At 40.7% G+C, this 20,348-nt stretch overlaps 1 protein-coding gene across 1 annotated transcript in view; it reads right to left on the bottom strand.

Moving 5' to 3' along the window:
* Nucleotides 1-462: 462 nt before the first annotated feature.
* Nucleotides 463-20,348, bottom strand: part of cacna1eb (calcium channel, voltage-dependent, R type, alpha 1E subunit b) — a 53,049-nt gene continuing 33,163 nt past the window's right edge. Inside the window, 29 exon segments of the mRNA XM_034138043.1 lie at nt 463-2,206; nt 2,775-2,935; nt 3,074-3,206; nt 4,603-4,696; nt 4,789-4,895; nt 5,650-5,750; nt 5,836-5,943; nt 6,474-6,579; nt 6,896-6,992; nt 7,832-7,959; nt 8,049-8,223; nt 8,356-8,447; nt 9,003-9,068; nt 9,198-9,317; nt 9,561-9,641; nt 10,073-10,183; nt 10,594-10,758; nt 10,847-11,048; nt 11,147-11,284; nt 11,868-12,028; nt 12,142-12,238; nt 12,814-12,825; nt 13,318-13,424; nt 13,560-13,619; nt 15,477-15,606; nt 15,736-15,910; nt 16,141-16,385; nt 16,916-17,169; nt 17,171-17,654. Coding sequence (XP_033993934.1) covers nt 1,703-2,206; nt 2,775-2,935; nt 3,074-3,206; nt 4,603-4,696; nt 4,789-4,895; nt 5,650-5,750; nt 5,836-5,943; nt 6,474-6,579; nt 6,896-6,992; nt 7,832-7,959; nt 8,049-8,223; nt 8,356-8,447; nt 9,003-9,068; nt 9,198-9,317; nt 9,561-9,641; nt 10,073-10,183; nt 10,594-10,758; nt 10,847-11,048; nt 11,147-11,284; nt 11,868-12,028; nt 12,142-12,238; nt 12,814-12,825; nt 13,318-13,424; nt 13,560-13,619; nt 15,477-15,606; nt 15,736-15,910; nt 16,141-16,385; nt 16,916-17,169; nt 17,171-17,654 — 4,414 coding nt within the window. The 3' untranslated portion in view covers nt 463-1,702.

Here is a 20,348-nt window from a genome sequence, read left to right as displayed (position 1 = left end):
GCAAGGGACAAGGCGGTGGACAATATTAGTGCTTATGATTATTAAGTCGACCTGCTTTTAACATGGCTACTACTACCAAACCGGCGTATGGCTCCAGTGCCATCATACTGTCCACGCAGCCTCGTGATTTCCATGAGGTATCAGATGTTTGCGAGAGCTATGGTTTTGAATTAGCTCCTGGGAGTTCTCCCTACCCCACACCCCATCATTTATTTATTTTTCTCTATTTACATTTGTATAATTTTGTATCTTACAAAAAAGCATATTTATTCTTAATTAATGTTATGAAACCAGTCGTAATCCATTGTTGTGTAAAGTTATTTTGCTAGTACTTTATTGTATCACAGCCAAGAAATATGAACCAAAATTGAGCATTTTTCTAAACCTATGTGTGTATTTTAACCAACGAGAGACCATTTCAAGGTTTTTAAAAGAAGAATATGAATAATGAATTACATCCAATAACAGTGGACACCTTTATTTGTATATACAACTATTGTACACATAAACACCCACAAAGTATTTGCATTCCAGGAACTTATAATACAATTGCCCATGTTTTTGGTTACAGGAGTTTCACAGATTGTTTGCCTTTTTCAGGCAAACGAAACAAAAACACAAACCTTAGTGAACATTTCCAAAGATTCCTTTACCTTAAAAGCTCATCAACTGATAGTTTATTGTTTCTTCTCTTAATGTTACAAACAGCATATTTTCTCTGTACATTATTAATAAGTAAGAGCATAAAGTTATTTTGTGAAGCAAATGTGGCATGGTCTGTCTACGGTGTTTCTACAGTCATCGTCTGCAATGGTTCATACAATATTCACAAGGAAGAAAAAGGTGAGAAAAGATGAATGATCATTTTGTTTTCATATCAGTTCATGGTAAATATACCCAGATACCCCAAAAGTATTAAATACATAAATGTAGGGGAAGTCTCATTTAAAGGGAGTAAACCTGTTAAAATACCAAAAAACAGTTTTGAAGGTTCATTTTAAAGGTTTGAGTTTTGTCAGAGGCATGGTTTAACATAAACACAGGGTAAAATTACAAATAAGCATCTTTTCTATTTTATTGTATAACTGTATTCATATCTCACAACTTATTCAATACCAAAAAGTAAAATGACGAGGGGAATCAGGCAGTTTTTCCCAATGCACATTCATTCATACTGTAAAAAAATCCAGCATTATTGAGTGTTACTTATTAGTATCCACATTGTCTGGTAAAATATCAGATCGTCTCTTGGTCATGGCTTGTTGTATTGAACTCATCTTATAAATGGCAATGGCTTAATGATCACAATGTATTTACAAAAGGATTATTTATAAGAAAATGTAGTTACATATTCACACACCCCACAGTTAAATACTCTTAAGAGCAACACTGAATCATTTAGAAACATCTTCAGAAATGAAAATACCTATCAACACAAATGATTTAATTTGATCCATTCATTTTTTTTCTGCATCATTTTCAGATGTATTATTACTCTCTATCATCAAGTACAAGTCAGGAATTATACCTTATTTATTGTCAGTGTTCTGTGTGAATTGGAAACTACAGTTTCAGGAAGTATTGTTCTTTTCGTTTTGGGTTCACGGCCTTGAGGCTCTGTTGCAAAAAGAGTCACTTTAACCTTCTCTCTGTCGTACAGTCTCCCGTCTCCCCCTCCTCCCTCATGCTGAGCCTCCCGTCCCTAGCACCTGTCGTCCTCCTCCGTGTCGCTGAGAGGGTCACAGCCTGCAGAAGAGGTTGTTTGCGCCAAACGCTTTCGAAAGTGTCCGTTGGGGACCTGCCAGCCGGTCCGCAAGCGGGGACGGGACGAGCTGACGGTGTTTGAGCGTCCCAGGCTGCAGGCCATGGCCGCCTCGAAGGTCAACGTCTCCATGGGGCCGGAGGGGTCCGGGCTGTGCTCGCCCTCCTGGGAGGCCAGGAACGGCTCCGAGGGGTAGCGGCGAAGTGGGGACGGGTCTTGTTCTTCTTCGCCTCGCCTGTCGTCTAGGACCCTCTCTTGGGTGCCCCGTTTGGCTTTGCCCCGCCTCTTGGCCACTGGGCTGCGCTGCTCATCCCCGTCCTTCCCGACAGAGGGGTGCAGCGGGGAGTAGGAGATGTGCGGGCGAGAGCTCTTTGCTGCGGGGCGTCGGCCGGTGGGGGTGCTGGACTCTGAGGTGGAGGGCACCGGACTGTCCGAGCTGTTGCCCTGGAGAGGAGAATAAAGACAAAATGGAAAAAAAAAACAATGTCTTTAAGGTAAATGTGCGGGACATTTGATGACTTAAACATGTCAAAATGTAAAGGGCTGTTTGATCGTTATATATTTCATCTCAGGAGGATAGAGGTTAAAAGGAGGTAATTACAAGATTGCAACATTTATAATTTTGTTAGCACACAGGCCAATTCTCCTAAACTGAAAAAGAAGTTACATTTGACACTTTATGGTAAAGAGATGTCATTAATTACTTTGAAAGAAAGTTATTAAAACTCAGGTTCTACTTCATTTGTTTGAAATGATGCGTCCCTTTCTGGACATTACTTAATCCAAGCTTTACATTTCCTCAAATGCTACACCAAACACACCAATTTTGTGTGTGATTTTTCCTATCCATCTTTCAATAGTTATTATTGTTTTGCCTTATATTTGCTCACTTGTTTTTTAAACACAACATTTGTTTAACATTTAATTTCTGTAACTGATGAATTGGTGCAATTTAGTAATTACTTTTTCATTTGACTCACTTTAGCCCCTGACTCAGTTAGTTCTGACTCACCTGTTTATCTTTGGGGTGGGCTCTCTCTCCACTAGAGGACCGTGAGGCCTGCAATCTTCTTTCCTCAGAGTTTCCACGAGACGCATCAGACAGGAGGTGACAGCGCTCCTTAGACCGGCCGCGCTCCCTGTCGCCCTGATGCCAGTGCTCTGACCGAGAAACTACAATACAAACAGAGCCGGTTAAAGTGGTTGATATTGGTTCTGCATTGGATCTCTCCTGCATGTTTTCACCAGTACTTCATGATTGCAAACGGTGGGAGAAAAGACACTTCATGCATACAGGTGTTCAGGACTGACCAGCAGCTTTGTAGCTCTTGTGTCGAGGTCGATAAAGTCTGGCAGGACTTTGCTCTTCCTCCCAAAGACCGTTCACCCGCTGATCGGCAACAGTGGAGACTGAACGCTTCATGGAGCCACCTGCAACCTCCGTCTGTTTGTATGTAAAAACAAGCAAAAAGAAACATGCTTTAATAACATTCAGATTATTTAATACACAAACAAGCGGACCATTGCATAAAAAAAACATGCTTGAATCAGTGCATAAAAACAGTGCATACAAATAAACTAGAAGGTTCCTTTTTCTCAATTCAGGAGATGAGCAAGCTAATGGTAAAGATCAAACCCAGTTCTTAACAATTCTTTGAACCGTTATCAGACTCCAGAAGTAGCAAAAGACAAGCCCAGACTCTAGTGGTTTAATAACTCTTGGCATAATAAAGAACAGAACACTTTGGCATCAGAGCCCATGCAGCCACTGACGTCCTCAAGACCCAGCAGCGAGGCCATGTCATGGAAGATGTTTGTACCTGCAACTCTACAGCCAGACGGGGCATGGAAGAGGCCCGCACACACAGACCCCTCCCTATGGGAAGCTCCTGTGGGGCTTCAATCCCCCTACTGCACTCGCCCACCTACGTGAGTATAGAAACAAGAGAGGAGGGCAAGGAGAGACACCAATGAGGCCCGTCCCTGCTAGGATCGCCTCTAAATACGGAGGTCTAGTTCAGGGGAGAGGGGGGCAGACAAGCCATTTCATCACTGAGGGTCATCTATCTTATTGCCATCCAATCAAAAGCCATTCCAGCCAAAAACGGACAGATTAACAACTAGCAACAGGAAAAGTGACTTCAAGGAGGAACAGTGGAGAAGACGAGCGAGAAAAGACGATCAACAAAACAATTGACAAGGAAAGATGGAGGCCATATTCCAGTTGGGAAGTACATTCAGTCATGCATGTTCAGGTCTTCATAGCTACACAAACAAAGCCAGACAACATCTGTCTCAAGAGGGAAAACACATTCCTCTGCAAGAACAAACACTAACATGTGCGTATTTCCAAACCATTTCATATCATTCATCTAGCAGGCCAGTAAAACCAGACAGCATAGACACAGCAAACAGCAACAGGTTGGACAATCTGCCTTTACTAATCCAACCTCTCCAGGACTAAAAGACATGAGCAGCATACCGTGCTCTGCAAGGCACGCAGAGAGAGTCACAACAAGTTGAGCAACATGATTAAAACACAGCATACCACAGTCAGAACAATAACTCACCACCAGCTGCTTAAAAAAGCTAAAATGTTCTTTTCTCCGTAAGCATTTCACTTTAAAATAATCAATGCAAACAGAGCCCTGTTGCACTGGGAGGCTAAACAAAGCTCAGCTATCGTAATAGGGCTGTTTAGGATGATACGTTTTTTCGCACAACCCTACACTTAGGCAACCTGTGACATGTACACAAGGCTTTGTTTTAATGGATCACAGGTATAAAAGGTTAGGAACCACGTGGTTGTGCTGTACTCTCATGTTGTTCTGTTTCCTCACCAGATCCTGGTTAACATCAGTGTCAGAGCCGATGGGCTGCAGAAACAGCTCCTCAGGTGAGATGGGGCTCAGAGCCAGCAATCCTCCTCTGGTCCTGTTTTGTTACGGAGAGAAACAGTAAACAAAAACACAGAAATACTAACAAAGTAAAAATATAACACAAAAGGCAAAAATGCTTGGACTCACAGAGCGGAGCCAGCGCTGTGGGCCATTGTCGGCAGCGTCTGGGTGTTGGACAGAATGTCTTCAGGAAGCGTGGAGGCATCCAGGCGCTTGAAGATTAGGCTACTCTTCTAAAATGAGGAAACAGAAACACAACATTTAAAATAAAATGTAGTTTATAAAGTTACCACAGAGGGCTCCTTTGCATTTTCTGTTTACATTGTTCAGGCCCACATTTAAGAAGGTCAAAGAGGATTGAGTACTCTGCCCTCCAAAGACAATACTGCATATTTCCATGTCTACCTCTATGCACATACTGTAGATCTGTTTGGTGAGAAATAAAAATTTTAAAATACGTCAATAAAAAATACTGAAATAGGTTTAAAAGTGTACAAATGAACACTTACACCAAAGTAAGATAGAATTACAAGAAGACACATGTCATAAAAAACGGTAACCATACACCTATTTAATGTATTTGCATTATATTGAATGGATATTGGTAAAGATATTGAAAAACTTGTAAAGAGTAATATTGCACGTTATGTTTATGGCCACTGCTAGAAAAGTGAACAATGGATCCTTTGTTTCCAATGCATTTTTCATTTTAATTTCTATGTGTTGATCCTTAAATGAAAGGCTACAAAGCTTATTGTTGCTAGGTTTTTTTGTTTGTCTATGTAATTGATTACATTATGGATAACATATGTGCCATCTTACTGGAAAGTAGTACATAAAAAGGACATTATAACAGATCATGTGAAATATCAGGTAACGTTTTTAGATTTTCTCCTCTCTCTTTGAACATGTATTAAGTTATCTATTTTCTTGGAACATATATAACTAAAACAGAGCAGGAAGTGGAAAACCGCATACAGAGCAGACCTGAGCCTCGAGTTGCTGCCTGAGCTTCTTGGCTTTGTTCAGTTTGAAGTAGTCCATTATCATCATGGAGGCATAGATCTTCCCCACCGTCATGTCCGTATCTGTGAGGGCAGACACGCTACATTAACTGTTACTGCTGGGCTCGCAGCATCACATTCAGTGTTCCCTCCACAGTGAGAGCCAGACCTTTGTTGATCGGTACCAGAAGGTCCAGGTTCTTCTGCGGTAGATAAGGCCAAATGATGCTGACCTCTTTCTGCAGTTCACTGTCCAGAGCGATGCGGTCCTCACCGCCTGGGACAAAGATCCATATTCAGTTGCACTCATGAATAATCACATGTGGAATGCAATTCTTCACATATAAAATAGTTAATTTTATGTATGAAACCAAACATCACATATGAAAATCATCCAATTCTTACTCGCGGTTAAATAACTAATTAATAACTTATAAACTACCACTAACTAACTGAATGTAACTTTACTAATTATTAACCAACTAACTACTCATTACTATCAAATATCAGATACAAATAACAAGCTGTTAACTAACTAACTCATACCTTTCTCACTTGTAAGGATTGGCTTGTAATAATAAACATACAACTCGACCATCACTTTTAAATAATCAAAAAGTAATACTTTTTAGTTTTGGATTGTTGAAATCATTTTGAACATTTGAACTATTTATGGTTATCTTTTAAGGCCAATAACGTATCTATTATCAAAAACATAATCCACAAATAAAGAAAAATCCAAACAATGCGTAGTTGGACGCCTATATGCCGTATCACAGAAAGGACATGTCAGTCAGTGCCTCTGACCTCTCGCTATTTTGATGTCCAAAGCTGTGCGGATGAGCGACATCAGGGTGGAGGTGAAGTGGACGCTCATGTCCTCGTCCACAGGCATGTTCATCAACACCAACCTCTGACAGGCAATGAGGGACGGAGAGAAGAGGACAGAAGGAGATTCATTAATTCAATTATTTATTTAAGTACTTTAGTGTTTCAGCTTAAAATACCATGAAAATGTAATCTTTTCACATTTCCCTTAATGTTATAATAGTTTTACAACATTTGAAATAGTTGTATCAGCTGAACAACTTCTGTTAATCCGGCAATTATCTGTTGTTGTTTTTTAAAACAATCATTTAAAGATTTGAATGATACTAAATCTCCAATGTTATTACCCATGACTTAACAGTTTTTACTTGAGTTCTCATTTAATCTAGCCCTTTCAGTACCTTGTAGGCGATCTTAGCAGGACATTTCTTTCCCAGGCCCAGGGGCGGTGACATGTGTATTAACGTCTCATACATGGCAGTGTAGTGGATACGACCGCTTCATAGTGATAAGTGAGGGGGGGGGGCACGGAGAAACAGAAGCACAAGGTGGAGGGGTTAATAACAAGTAGCACAACACTCAGATTTATTACAGGGTACAGCGAGTTTTTGTGACATTTGAAGAACATTTTGTTATTTTTTCAGCACAGTGAAATTGCTCTTTCAGACTTGAATCAGATCAACTTGTACTGACAACTCATTGCAGTGAAGAATGTGTTTCAAACACTTTGACAGCCCTCTGCTGGATGAAGATAGAACATGAATGCTGATGAAGTGAACATGCGGGTGGGGTGGGTATCATTTGAGAGGAAATCTACATTTGAAACAACTCAAGGTCAGAACAACTCTGAGAAGTATGAGTATAACAATCTGTGGGGTGATTTTATGGAATGGTTTGGAGCAGGAGTTAAAACAAAGCACAAGGATAATTCAGTTTAAAAGGATGTACAGAAACACTTTTTTGGAAAACTATGAGAATGAAGAGAGGTGATTGAAGATGAGAAATTATTGTATATGTATGTATAAATGTAAATGTAAGGAGGAATAACTTGCATAATGACTTAAAGGACAATCATTGATCAAGTAAGGGGTGGGAATTAATAAGCATTTGCTTCCTCCTACTCCCTTTCGGACACATATGATTTTTTTTAAATGATTATTATTATTATTATTAATATGAAGACTTTTTTTGTTGAATATATAAATATTATCGTGAATGTGGATAAATACTGTATTTTAACAATACGGTATTCTGTTTTTCACATTTTTTTTTTTTTTTTTAATCTGTTCGAAATAAAGATTGAAATGAAATGCAGCAGCTATAAGATCGAGTCTCACCACGCCAGGCGATCGTACTCCCCCCAGATGCGAACAAACTCATCGAGGTGATGTGGACCCAGGATAGAGGAGTCTCGCGTCAGGTACTCAAAGTTATCCATGATCACAGCCACAAACAGATTCAGCATCTTTTAAAAAAGGGACATAAAGAAAGTGTAAAGACAGCGGAGAAATCGACAAATACATTAGCCGGGTGTTTCTTTAGTGGAGCCCTGACCAGAAATGAGCTGAAGAAGATGAATGAGACGAAGTAGCAGTACGCGAAGTCCGTCCCACACCCCCCCACGTGGTCCGGAGACGTCATGAGGGGGGGGATGGAGGAGTCCGGCTCACACTCCCGACCCGACAGACACGAAAGCATGATCTCCTGCCAGGACTCCCCCGTGGCACTCCTGGTGGTTAAAACACAAACAAACACAGAGTTGACATCAAATTAAAAGCCATTTTTTTTAGAAATTAAACACATTAAGGACGGTTGAAATGAAAGGCATTGAGGCTTGAAAGGTTCTTCTTGAAAATCCTACCTGAAAAGCAGCATCAGCGCACCGAAAAAGGTCTTAAAATTGTTGTGTTGATTGATGTGACTCTCATCGTTCAGCTTGATGTTTCCAAACACCTGCAGAAAACAGCTTCTGTTATTTGATTGGATCAACATTGTTTTTGTATTTTGTACAGGGCACATTAATCAAATTCCAGTTTCAAGCAGAATGTGATGTGCCAGAATTTTAGTCAGGTTTTTGGGAATGATTGGCCGAATATTTTAACAATGATTCAGCAAGCACTACGGTACAATGCACTACAATTGAATACACAAAAAGCTTCTGCCATAACAGTTGTAATATTCCCTGGGGTCCGTAAATAAACAAATGTACCAAATCAACAAAGTAATCAATTATTTAAATAAGTGGTTCAAATGATTTCATATAATATAAAGATCATCAAATAAAGAATGCATCCAACAAGCTTACAGAAATTCCAACAATACAGCTACAATTCAATATAACATGATAAAGAAAGAATGATATGCAAATTCAGTCATATAGTCTGCATTTGTTTCCTAGAATTGTACTTGAAGCCCTGTACATAACTATGTGCTCAACTGAGAGCCTTATATATATGTTTTTCGTTTAATTATACGTGTGTTGTTTCTGAAAGTATTAGTGAAGAATACCTGCATTCCAATGATGGCGTATATGAAGAAAAGCATCGCAATGAGAAGGCAGACATAAGGAAGAGCCTGTTGGGGAATAACAAAAAAATGACCATTTATTCAAACTTGTCTCAAATAATAGTGATGTTGCCTTGAAAACATTACTGTCGGTGAGGAATCAACGTGATAAAAAAAAAAGATTGTAAAGAGTCCGACCTTGAAAGACTGTACGAAGGTCCACAGCAGAATGCGGATGGTGTAACCCTGTCTCAGCAGCTTGATCAACCTGGCTGCTCGGAATAGCTTCAAGAAACTCATGTTGATGGTGTTCAACGACTGACGTAGAGAGGGTGACACAAGAGAGAGGGAGAGAGTGGCAGAAAGAAGGGAGAGACAGGATGTGAAACACAGATGGCAAAATTCATCACAACATGACTTAAGTTGTGTCTGGAGGCAGGGATCGTAACACATGAGGGATACTTGGAAAGAGAGAATGCTAAATCAAATGCTGGATATTTGTGCCTTTTCATTCGGGTCAGAACATTGTGAAAATTAAATAGTGTCTTGGCAGTATCTTACCTGTAAATCCACAATTATCTCACTGATGCTGCCAAGAACAGTGATGAAATCAAAAATATTCCAAGTATCTCGAAAGTAGTTCTGCAGAAAAAGAAATCATAGCAGCCCGGAAAATTAGACAGTATTTCAGGATACACATTTTGGAGAGAAAAAACTTTGTCCCAGCAAATGATTGTCAAAAGGGACTTGGGTATTATTATTATTATGTTTGATTGTATTTTTTTTCATTACATACTTCACACCTTTCTTGTATGTATTGATTCCATAATGTTTTTTTTATTTTCTTATTGTTGTCCTTTTGACAACAATAGTTGCAGAAAAAAAACTCAATACAAATATGTTACAAAGAAGGGACTTTTGTCCAATCACACACAACATGTGTTGTCCCACTCCCACCTTTACTTTGATCTAAAATCTTGTGTTTTTTTTCTTGAGTCTTTATCAGTGGAGCTAGATAGATAGAGGTGATCTGCTCCTGTCTTTGATTCATCTCTTGTTGTGTTCATTCTCACCACCAAACCAAATGCCATGATCTTGAGCATACACTCCAAAGAGAAGAGGACAGTGAAGGCCGTGTTGAGGTGCTTTAGGACCATGTCGTAGGCTGTCGGGGCCGAGTGGTGCTGAAAGAGAAGGGCACGGGTTCATGTTTTCATCAATGTTTAAGTATTTTCATGTGGATCAGCAAGTACAACAAAATATATATTTAAAATAAATGTCTTTAAAGTCACTATTTATCATTACAAAATGAACAAAGCTGTAATAAATTCTTGTTTTTTTGAAAACTGAACAGTTCCTATTGTTGCAGTTCCACTTAAAAGTAAAGTTGACTTTTATTATGAAGTAAGTGTTGAAGTCTTCACACCTCTAGCTTTTCAATTTGTATACAGCAAGAATGGAACTGTGAGTAAATGTTGATTGGTTTTCTTATCTCTAACTCACAGTTTTGAGCACTTTAATATGCAAATATGATGAACACAAAGTCATTTTAACTATATCATTTCCCAGTATTAATCCTGCTGTACTGCTTTACCTTCATCATGAGCACCACAGTGTTGAGCGCGATCATGACGAGCACGGTGTACTCGAAGGAGGGCGACGCGACAAAGTGCCACAGTCTGTACTGGAAGGTTTGTCTGTTCTGCGGCATGTAGCGGGTCATCGGCTTGGCGCTGATGGCAAAGTCTATGCAAGCCCTCTGATGGACAGAAAATGAACAAAACAGACATGAATGAAAACGTGTGAATGTAACCATGTGGGTATGTATGTGTTTCACTGTGGCACACCTCGTTCTTCTCCAGACTGCACTCCTGAATCATCTTATCCCCTTGCTCCTGGAAGGTGATGATGATCAGAGCCACAAAGATGTTGACGAAGAAGAACGGGAAGACCACAAAGTAAACCACGTAGAAAACAGACATCTCCATGCGGTTCCCCCGACTCGGCCCCATGCTATCCTCTGTCACATCGGTGGAGTGCTGCAGGATCCTAGCAGGGAGAAAAAGATGGGAGGAAAGAGAGGTAATCTATCTGTTTTAGGCTTTTACAGCCAGAATGACTGAGGTACCAATGAAAAGTCCACTTACTGAGGCCATCCCTCTCCAGTTGAGACAGTGAAGAGTGTGAGGAGGGCCCAGCAGACGTTGTCGTAGTGAAACTCGTGTCTCTTCCACTCTCTTCTCTTCATCTCCTTTTTGTCTCGGCTGTAGTCGATGTAGTAGCCTCTGTAGGGAGAAGAGCGGTCAGAGGTCATTGCTTCATTTAATCCACTTACTGAACCAGCATGTTGGACGAAGAGAAAGATATTTAAGCTTTTGTTTTGTGAAAATACTTTTAGCTGTTGAATGTGGGGGGCACAGTATATAAATAATGAGCCTCTGTGTTGTGAGACATTTGTGGAGGGTTTCTTTATTGCCCTAAAATGACGGAAATGTTGTAGTGGTAGAAATAGAAGAAATAGTTTACCACCAAAATTATATTTCTTTATCATCGTTACCTTGAATTCTTACAGGGTGATACTTCTGCTCTTTGGGTTGTTAGGGAGTTACCTTTCCTTTGTAACTTTACTTATAGTTTATTTTATTTAAGTGTTTTTTTTGTATATAAAGTGCTATATAGTGCAGTATATATAGTATTTCCAGCTGCAACATTAAAGTGTTAATGCATGATGTTAATAATTATGTACTTTCACAGCAAAAGTTTGAACAGGACGTTATTATTTATATAATTTCAACTTTGTGGTATCATTTCTTTTGGTTAAAAGGTTTGCTTCCTTCTACCACCAGTAGTTTGGATATTTGCACTTACTGGCATTCCTTCTCTGAATTCATGGAGCTGTCGTTGCAGTAGAAGAACTTCCCCTTGAAGAGCTGCACGGCGATCACGGCGAAGATGAACATGAAGAGCTGATACACGATGAGGATGTTGAAGACGTTCTTCAGAGATGTGACCACACAGTCGAAAACAGCCTGTGGAGAAGAAAGAAAAGAGGAAGGGCAAAGCAATATCAATCTTTCAGAGATCTGTCAAATAACACCAAGAATAAAATAGTAGAGATTTCCTGCAGATGTTAACATCGTACCTTGAGTTTAGGAAGCCTCTTGATGGTTTTAAGAGGTCGCAGAACTCTCAACACTCGGAGAGACTTGATAGTCTTGATGTCTCTGCCTTTGTTGTTTCTGTGGACAGTGAAATACAGCACTCAGGAACAAAGCTGTGGACTCAAAGTCATGCACATGGACATATGGCTCAGACACAATCAAAAACTGTGGAAAATAAAAACATAGTCAAAGAAAAAGGTGCATATCAAAAAAACAATGAAACACACAACCTTGACTGTGTTTGTACGGAGACCAGCAGGTGGCAGGGGGGGGACGTTTTGATCACTTTGCAATTTCTATATGTAATTGATTACAGGAGAAAAAAGGTCCTGACTTGAGGGTCCCATTTGTTAAGGCAGATGTTATTTGCGGGTGACTATAGTCAACAAAGCTATTTGCACCCGGGTGTATATAGCCACACTTGATGTTTACATGTAATTAAGGGACAGAATTACGTAATTATATATTAGCGTGCCCAAATGATCAAAGCTGTTACCTGTTACCTGTCTGGCTCTGCAGTTTGGTGAGATTAAAAAGACATAACAAAAACAAAAAAAAACATACTGAATGCAAAAGGAAAAATCACATAGATAAAAAAAAGAGAGATATACATAAGAAGATGGTGAGAGATGCGAACATTTAGTGCGACTGACCCCATCACATTCCTGGTAGCCCCAACAGTGATAAAATCCACAGGAACAACAGAGAAAAATTGAGAGATTCACTGTGAGCAAAGCTTGGAGCATCACAGCAATATTCACAACAGAGAAATTAACATACAGTACAATTCTCTACAGTACAACCGGAGGCACAGGAGGTTATTCGGCACACTCATGCTTGGAACTACGACAAATATAAATATTGAAAAGGGTTTTTAGCTTCACACTCCACCCATGTATAGCGCAAAGATACACCGAAATGTACTTTTTCCTCATGTTGTAGGCTCATGGTGACATTTAAATCTGAGTAACACACTTCACAGGGCCATGCATGCTTCTATATTTGCAGTTTTTAACTGTAGCAACATTTATTTTTGAAGCTACAAAAGGGCGTCTTTGGGGGAATGTGGTAAATAACCATACTGTATGTTTAGAAAAGGAATTGCCGCAGTGAGTCAGTCATTAGTCATCGGCAGGCTATATACTGTTGTGACTCACGTTAAAGCAAAAGCAATCAGAGCTCCCACCACCACGATGAAATCCAGGATGTTCCACATATCTCGGAAATAAGAGCCGTCGTGCAGAATGAGACCCTGGTCTATCATCTGAAGGACAAACACCCACAGGGACATGTCAAGTGAAAAGACTGAATACACACAGGGACAGAACATTTGGAGAACGTCATATTCTTCAGGATTGGTGTAATATAAATGGAGAAAATAGATGCTTCAGTGGCTGACCTTGATGATCATTTCAAAGGTGAACACTCCAGTGAACACGTAGTCGAAATAACGGAGGACCTGGAAAATGTACCCAAAAATGTAAATGCAAATAAAAAGGTTATTGATTCTGAGGATACATACTCTACATGTATGTACCGCATACGTATTGTCACAGCATGTAAATCAGCACACTTTTTACGTTAACAGCAAATGATACAAACAGATGTTATATACTATTTTATTTCTGTTTCCCAAGATCTGTCTTGAGCTGTTACAACAACCGCATTTTAATTCAGCTTTTTTTGTGGTCGTGAGCCGCTCCTTCTTTTTACTCGTACATTTGATCAGAATAGCGTCCATTTAGATTTTCAGGAGGTGTTGAGTCTGTCTCTGTACTTCTTCAAGAGCAGTAAATATTTAAAGGGGACCTATCATGCAAAATGCACTTTTGTACGTCTTTTATACATGAATATGTGTCCCCGGTGTTCCAGGGAACTCACCAAGTGTCAGAAAACACAACCCTCTCTATTTTCCTCCATACCCAAATCTCTAAAAAAGGGGCTGCAACGGATCTGATAAAAACTGATCCAGATTTGAACACTGTCCTGACGTCAGGACAGTGGCGCTACGGCTATTGGGCCAACTCCACCAATCAGGAGGAGACAGCCACGGCCATTGCCGTTCGAAAGCGCTGGAGACGCTGTAGTACATATGCCAGGCCTGTAGATGGTGCTGTTCTCACTGAATCTGCCCTGGCTAAAACAGATTTAAAAAATGTCAAATTGAGCAAAATGAGGCATGGCTAAAATGCATGATCTGTTTGGTATTTTGAAAAAAAAAAGTATAAATATGCCTTATATAGGTATGGTCCTACACTATATTATTCAAATATAGCATGATAGGTCCACTTTAAGTCAAGGTTTGCTGCAGCACATATGGGAATTTAGTCACTCCAGTCGATGGTGTGAAACATTTGAATGTCATTTGAAGTGCCCTTAGTAGATCTTTACTCTGTCTCTCTGATATTAAAGTATAGAAATGACTACACTGTGTTTATTTGGTTACTCTTGACACTTCCAGCGACAGGGAGTTGTGAAAAACAAAGTGCCCAGCTATTGCTCAAGTAGAATGTGTGTGAAACCAAAGTGTCACCACACATTGTTGCTGACACAGTGTTAAGTTGAATTGAGATCAAACGGTAAACCTGAAAATTGTCATTTGTGTTTCAGAGTGAGTAACTTTTGTCTTTCTGTGTTATATGGAAATATTTGCTTCCTGGAGGATCGATGGATTAACACTTGGTCAGTAATTCATTTAATAATAGCGGCAGCGGTCAGTGTATTAACATCAGACTGCTCTGGTGTTAAGTCAATACAAGTCAATAAGTGCTCACAAACTTCTTATTAGTTAAAGAAGTATAAAACCAAATGAAATTAACGAATAGACATCCACTGATTTCTTAATCTCAAACCAACATCCAGACATTTCCCACTTCCTGTGTCAAATGTTAAATAAATAACGCATCTCAAAATATTCAAACTTTGTTTTTTTATTCTCAAATTTAAAGGATCATTTTAGAGTTTAGATTTAGTCCTCGAAAATAAAGAATCAAACGGCTTTCTCCTCCATTTTCAATGTAATATTGTCAGATAATTGCCAGGCTAGTATTGAATATTCAAATTGCCCTGTCTATTACATTTAAATGCTACATTTTGACCTGCATTTGTAGGTTAAAAATGTAAATGCTTTTGTGAGGTTACATTTTCATTTGCCAAATGCTCCCATACCCCGGCCTTCAGTGTAAAAGTACTCAAATGCACTCCTAAAAGAGACTAGTAAAACGTTTTCTTCCTACATGCAATTGATCGTCCCACATCTAAATTTAGATCATGAATAAAACAATAGCTTCTTTAGGAGGCTGTATTCTGATCTCACCTTGTTTCTGTCGGAGTTGGTGCACACAGGGTCCTCAGCAGCCAGTGCTATGCTGCTCGCCACGATCACCAGGAGGATGGTCATCTCAAAGTAGCGCAAAGAGACCATATAGTGACAGATCCTCCGGATTCTGCGTATCAACGAAGGGGGGGGGGGGGGGGGGAGAGATGTAAGAATTTTGTGCGCACACAAAGAGGAAGCAAACACCACAGCACATTATGTGATATTCAGTGATTTAGTGGATTCTGTAGCATCTTACGGGTTGGAGGCCTTGAAGATGAACATGCTGTCTGGAGCTACAGGTTTGGGAGGAGTCGGAGGTTCCTCCATCTCCTCCTCATCCTCGTCGTCGTCGTCCTCTTCCTCATCATCCTCGGTATCGTTCTCTTTGTCCGTCTGTTCAGAATTGTACGCCTCCAACTCTTTGCTGTTCACTAAAACGCAGACAAAGGTGCAAGAGCAGAGAATAAAGTGCTTGGACAGCTATGATAAAGAAAGAACAATGTGAGTCACCGGCACAATGGATTCATCAAGAAAAAACAATGGCACTCTTCTCAGATGTCAAACACCTACACACGGTGATCCATAGTGATACCGACACTAAATCCCACTTTATGATGCCCAGTAAAGCAGCGTGAGTGCCGTGAGGAGTGATCACAGCTACCTGTCATGGGCCTGAGCTCCAGCAGCGGTTGTGCAGACATTTCGATGGCCACACTTTCCGCCGGGTCGGATTTGGCACGCTTGATGGAGACCTGGCGGCTCTCAGACTCGATGGTCCTCACACTGAACTCTGTGGCCTCTAGGGCGGGCTCCACTGGGAGGGTTTGGTCTGTGTGCTCTCCGTCAACCTGCTCTGACCAGGGACGCTCCGGCAGCTGCTCACACTGGGGAGGGTCAGCAGTTTCTCTGAAATGGGGAAGAACACATCAATATTTGATGACACGGGAATCGTCCCTGTAGAAAGAACCGTGTAAAAGCGCTGTGCTGTATTTCTATCTTTATCTTCTTTACACTTATCGGATTAACATGCATTTTGTTCAAAATGTTAATCCTCCCCAAAGATTTTTAGCTAGCAGCATGTCACTATAGATAGTCATTTCCATATGTCAACCAATTCTTACTGAAATCTCACCTATATAGTGGGGTGTAGTACCCTATTACATTCAAGAACCAAGACAAATGTCATATTATCTATTTCACAATTATTATTATAATATAGTTATAATTTGTCTTACATTTTTTTTTTGAAACCACATTTACTTTCAGGCTCATCTAAACCTTGTGCTAAGTACAAATACTCAGTCACATTCTAGTTAAAATAGTCTGTACCAGATAATTACTCTCAACAAGACAATGGATAAAAAACACAATGCTAAAGTTCATGAGAACCTTCAAATGTCTTTTCTTTAACAAGAAACACATGAAAACCTCCTTACCCTTGACACTCTTCTCCAACTTCTGCGTATGGGTTGATGATGCATGTTCCCCCATCCTCTTGGACGGACCCTTCCTCTCTCTCTGCCCCCTCTCTGTCGTCCCTCTCCTCCTTCTCGTCCAGGACCCCCTCCTGGCTGTGGGACCGTTTGACCAGCGGCACCTCATGAGGCGATACGGTGCAGTCCAGACTCTTGGCTTCAGGGCGAGCGTCGCGGTGACGGTGCCTCCTGTGCCGGGCCCCGTCCTCCCCCCCCCTGACTGGGTCTGAACTTCCGGGCCATCCTGTGCCGGCCCCCGCCTGCCGCCCGGTGGTTACCTCCTCCTGTTTTCTCCTCGCTCAGGTTAACCAGAGGCTCTGACGCCGGGGTCTCGGGGATGGGGATGGTGACGGACATCGAGGGCTCTGGGATGGGCATCCCCACAGACTCGGGCAGGTGACCCGGGGTGGCCTCGGGGGCGGGGAGGGCGACGGCGGGAGTCTCCTCTGTGTCCTCAGTAGGGCCTGCAAAAAGCTCCTCTCTGCTGGCCACCTGGCGACGTTTCCGCAGCTGATTGGCTCTCTGCTCCCACACCGACATGTGGACTTTCCTCCTCCTCTCGCGGCGGCTGACGAAGGCATTGGGGCCCTTGAGGGGCTGTTCTTCTGGGGGCGCCGGCCTGTCCTCGGGCTCCTCTGGGAAGTTAGGTCTGCCTCGGTGGATGGCTCGTTTCCTGTATAGGTAGGGTCTTCTCCTCCCACTAAGGACATCAATGTATTTCATATTAGTATGAGGCAGCAACAGGCAACAATTGAGGAATTGGTGACAAGCAACATCAAGACTTGTGTCCATTTAGCATACCAGTTTGATCAAAGAATACTCAAACAAATCAAATAAAAGTTGCAAGAAAAGGACAGACCTTTTCTATGGATTTATAATGTTAGTAAATCAGTAACAAAAAAAGAATCCCATGGAAAAATATGCAAATTACTTCAAGCTAAAAACTACAAATACATCCAAAAATTAAAAAAATTAAGATACCTGAGAGGTAGGGACAGATAAAAAGAACCAAAAACCACAAGAACCAAAAAGGTAAAGTGCGGGAATTAGTGTGGAAAATAATCTCACAAATTGAGTAGGAAAACTTAAAGTGGACCTATCATGCTATATTTGAATAATATAGTGTAGGACCATACCTATATAAGGCATATTTATACTTTTTCTTTTTCAAAATACCAAACAGATCATGCATTTTAGCCATGCCTCATTTTGCTCAATTTGACATTTTTTTGATCTGTTTTAGCAAGGCCTGATTCTGGGAGAACAGCACCATCTACAGGCCTGGCATATGTACTACAACGTCTCCAGCGCTTTCGAACGGCAATGGCCGTGGCTGTCTCCTCCTGATTGGTGGAGTTGGCCCAATAGCCGTAGTGCCACTGTCCTGACGTCAGGACAGTGTTCAAATCTGGATCAGTTTTTATCAGATCCGTTGCAGCCCCTTTTTTAGAGATTTGGGTATGGAGGAAAATAGAGAGGGTTGTGTTTTCTGACACTTGGTGAGTTCCCTGGAACACCGGGGACACATATTCATGTATAAAAGACGTACAAAAGTGCATTTTGCATGATAGGTCCCCTTTAAGGGAGGAGTTCTGTGAGACAGAGATGCATACACGTATACTTACTGGTGTTCAGATTCTGTTGTTGTCCATGTAATCAATGAGTGATTATTTGAAAACAAGACATTAGTGTTTTACAACATACACAGAACATTTGTCGTGACACAGAACAACATGTGTGTATAAAAAGGTGTATGTGAAGTTATCCAGCTATCCCAGAAGGGACTACAATCAATTGTTTAAGATTCATAATATCTGGAAGCTTTCATTTTTGTTTGGCCGTTACCATTAAATAGTTTTGTCAATTAAGGGTTCAAATTGGTTCAGAAGCTGACAGAGCGTCAAAATACACAACATTTTGGTCAGTGCCACATAACAGTCATAAAACAGGACAACGTGATGGAAGCAGCAGAACACTGTAATACACATCAGAAATAGCATCTTGATAGCTGCAACAAGTAGAAGACTGACATTCAAATATGTAACAGACAAATGATACATTCAGTGTCACAGCTAGAGTCGTTAACCATTACTGTCGTTGCACGTATAGGTGATTATTTGCATGTGTTTTTACTTTTTAAGTTAAATAGAGTTAAATAGTGCCTACTTGTTTTACTTTGTCTGTAATGCAATTTGTCATTTTGTTAGGAAACATGCTACTTTTTCATCACTACTACATGATTTCATGAGTTTCATGAGAGTTTGAAGGATGCACCATCATTTCAGCCGGGATTTTGCATGTTTTAACCTAACTAACCAATCGTGTAAACATTCATATTATTACCAGCTGTCAGAGACTTTAAACACTTAATAAAGGTTAAAACAATCACAGAGATGTATTACTTATTAAAAACACTGCCACTAATTTCTTATTTCAAGTTAGTTTCTGCAAGTTGATTTTCATATGGTTCTGTCCACAAATGGAAATACTCAGAATGTGTAGTTAATGGTGTAAAACATGCAAAAATAATGATCGGAGTCCTAATCAAGCTGCCAGGCCCTGAGCTTAATGTCCCTGCAGTACACTCACATACTCTTTAGTAATCAGTGTTTAAGAATGGGTCACTCTGCGTTAGTAAATGTACTCTAGTATTAACAGCTCCTCCATTGTCACTGTGGTGACACTGATGACACAGAGTCATACCAAGAAGGGATTCTTAGTCATCATTTGACACACAAACTCCAAAGTGTGCCTCCTCCCAGTAGAGTGACACACTGAGACTTCTAACTGTTCCCAAAAACATTTGAAAACTTCCTCCTGCCCTCCTCATGACTTACTGGATTATTAGACCTGTGGGAAAGCCATCAGGAGGAGCGGGAGGTCAGTGAAGAATCTCATTTACAACAAGAGAGGCTGCCCATTACCGCTCGCAGGCCAAGACTGTTACAGAAGGAGTTTCATATATGCTGCAAAACCAGTCTCAGAGGTCATGCTTCTAAATCAGGCACAACCAATAACCATTCAGAGTTATGTCATCAATGCCTCAAACATGCCTTTCTAGCTTTTCATTCACCATGCACCTGGAGGCACTGAAGAGCAGATTGAGCATTCCTCAGTTACACCTACTGGTTCTCAGAGAGTCCACAAACACTGACATAAATATTGATCTTAGTTGTTACCCCTAATTGATTTTGACACTTTTTCATAGAAGCAGCATGATGATCAAATGCAGGATCACCACCAGTTCTCCCACAAGCATTGAGTTTGAATTCACTACTTGCATCTGCTGCAAAACAATTTGAGGAGTCGTGACAAATACAGCCCAATCTGAGAGTTTATCTGAGAAACAGTCCCACACTCACGACTAAGAACTTCCTAAAAAGCTCATTTTTGT

This window comes from Trematomus bernacchii, unplaced genomic scaffold (assembly GCF_902827165.1).
Source record: "Trematomus bernacchii unplaced genomic scaffold, fTreBer1.1, whole genome shotgun sequence".
Classification (NCBI taxonomy): Eukaryota; Metazoa; Chordata; class Actinopteri; order Perciformes; family Nototheniidae; genus Trematomus; species Trematomus bernacchii.
This window is presented reverse-complemented; position numbering and strand designations above follow the sequence as displayed.